The sequence below is a fragment of the Ailuropoda melanoleuca genome, chromosome 10 (assembly GCF_002007445.2).
Source record: "Ailuropoda melanoleuca isolate Jingjing chromosome 10, ASM200744v2, whole genome shotgun sequence".
Lineage (NCBI taxonomy): Eukaryota > Metazoa > Chordata > Mammalia > Carnivora > Ursidae > Ailuropoda > Ailuropoda melanoleuca.
The window spans coordinates 38,254,770-38,256,466 of NC_048227.1; the positions used below are offsets into that span (position 1 = coordinate 38,254,770).

Here is a 1,697-nt window from a genome sequence, read left to right on the forward strand (position 1 = left end):
GCCCCCCCCACCGTTTCCCACACTACAACGTTAAGCCGCCGACCGCCCGCCTCCACGCCGTCGCTATTGGTCGCCCGCCGCCTCTTTCCTGTGGCTATTGGTCCGTACGCACGTCCGTCATGACTGCCCGCCCCCACTCAGCTTTGGGAGGGGGGGAAGATTCTGGCCGCCTCGCCTAATCGCCGTCGCCATNTCACGACCGCCCGCCCCCCCCACCGTTTCCCACACTACAACGTTAAGCCGCCGACCGCCCGCCTCCACGCCGTCGCTATTGGTCGCCCGCCGCCTCTTTCCTGTGGCTATTGGTCCGTACGCACGTCCGTCATGACTGCCCGCCCCCACTCAGCTTTGGGAGGGGGGGAAGATTCTGGCCGCCTCGCCTAATCGCCGTCGCCATTGGCCATTCGCCTCCGGGTTTCCCGGAACCGCTGGTTCGCCTGCACGTCCGTCAGTACGTCCGTCAGTACCTCTACCGCTCCCGCCGCTCCCCGCAGAGTACCCGGAGTCACCAGCCCCCCTGCCCTCTGCCCCCACGACACCTCGGGCCCTCGCCCGCCCCCTCCCCGTCGCCATTGGCCACCGCTGCTGATCGTCCCAGAGCCACTGGTCCGCCCGCACGTCGATCACGGCCCCTCTAAGCCCGCCCCACTCGCCCCGTGCTTCCCTCCCCTTTCCCTACACGTTCACCAATCAGGAGCTTGGGACTTCAGGTTGTTTGCATACGCCCCCTTCCTGCGGGCGGGAGCAGGATGGTGGCGGTCCCCAAGCTGAGGTGGCGCAGCTGGGTCCCGGAGGACGAAAGTCCCTAGCAAGCTGCGGCCACTGCTCCCTCATAGACCCCTGCGAAAGTGGCGAGGCCCCCTGTAACTGCGCTCTCGGGAGCCGCCCTCCCCGCGGTGGGGCGGGACCGGGCGTGGCGGGTCAGGGCCGGCCAATCAGCGCTCGGAGAGGCCTGGGGAGGCGGGACTTCCGCTCCCGGCGGGGCTGACACCGCAGGGGCAGCGCTCGAGGCGGTCGCGGGAGCGGGCGGGGGCGGGGCGAGCCGACGACTGGCCTGGGGGCCCCTAGTTTGCGGCGAGCGGTCGCCAAGACCTAACGTTCTCGAGCGTCGGCGGCGCCAGGGACGGAGGGCTGCACGGGTTCTGCCCCCAGGGGCTCGCGGCAGGAGACACGCGGCCCCCGGCTCAGAGCAGGTCCGGCGGCGTGGGCGTCCGGGAGGGGTCACTCCGCGGTGGTTTACAGCATGAATGGGCAAAGAAGTACGAAGAGCCTGTGAACGCGTGTGAAGACGCACTTCGCTCTGCAGAATACTGTTTGCACCACCAGATGAGCAGCCTCGCTTGCGGGCCAGCCCCTGGGGAACAGCCCGCTCGGAGGGCGGCGGGACAGCCTGGTCATTTCGCCTGGTCCGCTGGTCGGGAGCTGTTGGGTCAGCCAGGTCCGTGCAGTCCCATAGGGACGCGAGAAGAATGCAGATGACGGCATAGCAGAGCCAGGATGATTTCAGTATTGACGCTTCTAAAAAAATCCGCCCATTTTACTAAAGGTTTCAGGTGTAAAGAAACACGGTGCGCGCCTAGGAAGAGGTCTGGAGTAGGCTCACCAGAGCGACAGCGTCGTTTCCTCTGGGCTGGGGATCGAGAGTGACTTTCTCTTCATTGATAACATTTGTTTTATGAGAATATAGTTACATATCA

The 1,697-nt window shown here is 65.8% G+C and overlaps 1 protein-coding gene across 1 annotated transcript in view; it reads right to left on the minus strand.

Moving 5' to 3' along the window:
• The window catches only part of RAB40C (RAB40C, member RAS oncogene family), a 26,096-nt gene extending 25,508 nt beyond the window's left edge, over positions 1-588 (minus strand). The window contains exon 1 of the mRNA XM_034670727.1: positions 540-588. Coding sequence (XP_034526618.1) covers positions 540-573 — 34 coding nt within the window. The 5' untranslated portion in view covers positions 574-588. The remainder of the gene's footprint in view (positions 1-539) is intronic.
• Positions 589-1,697: the final 1,109 nt, after the last annotated feature.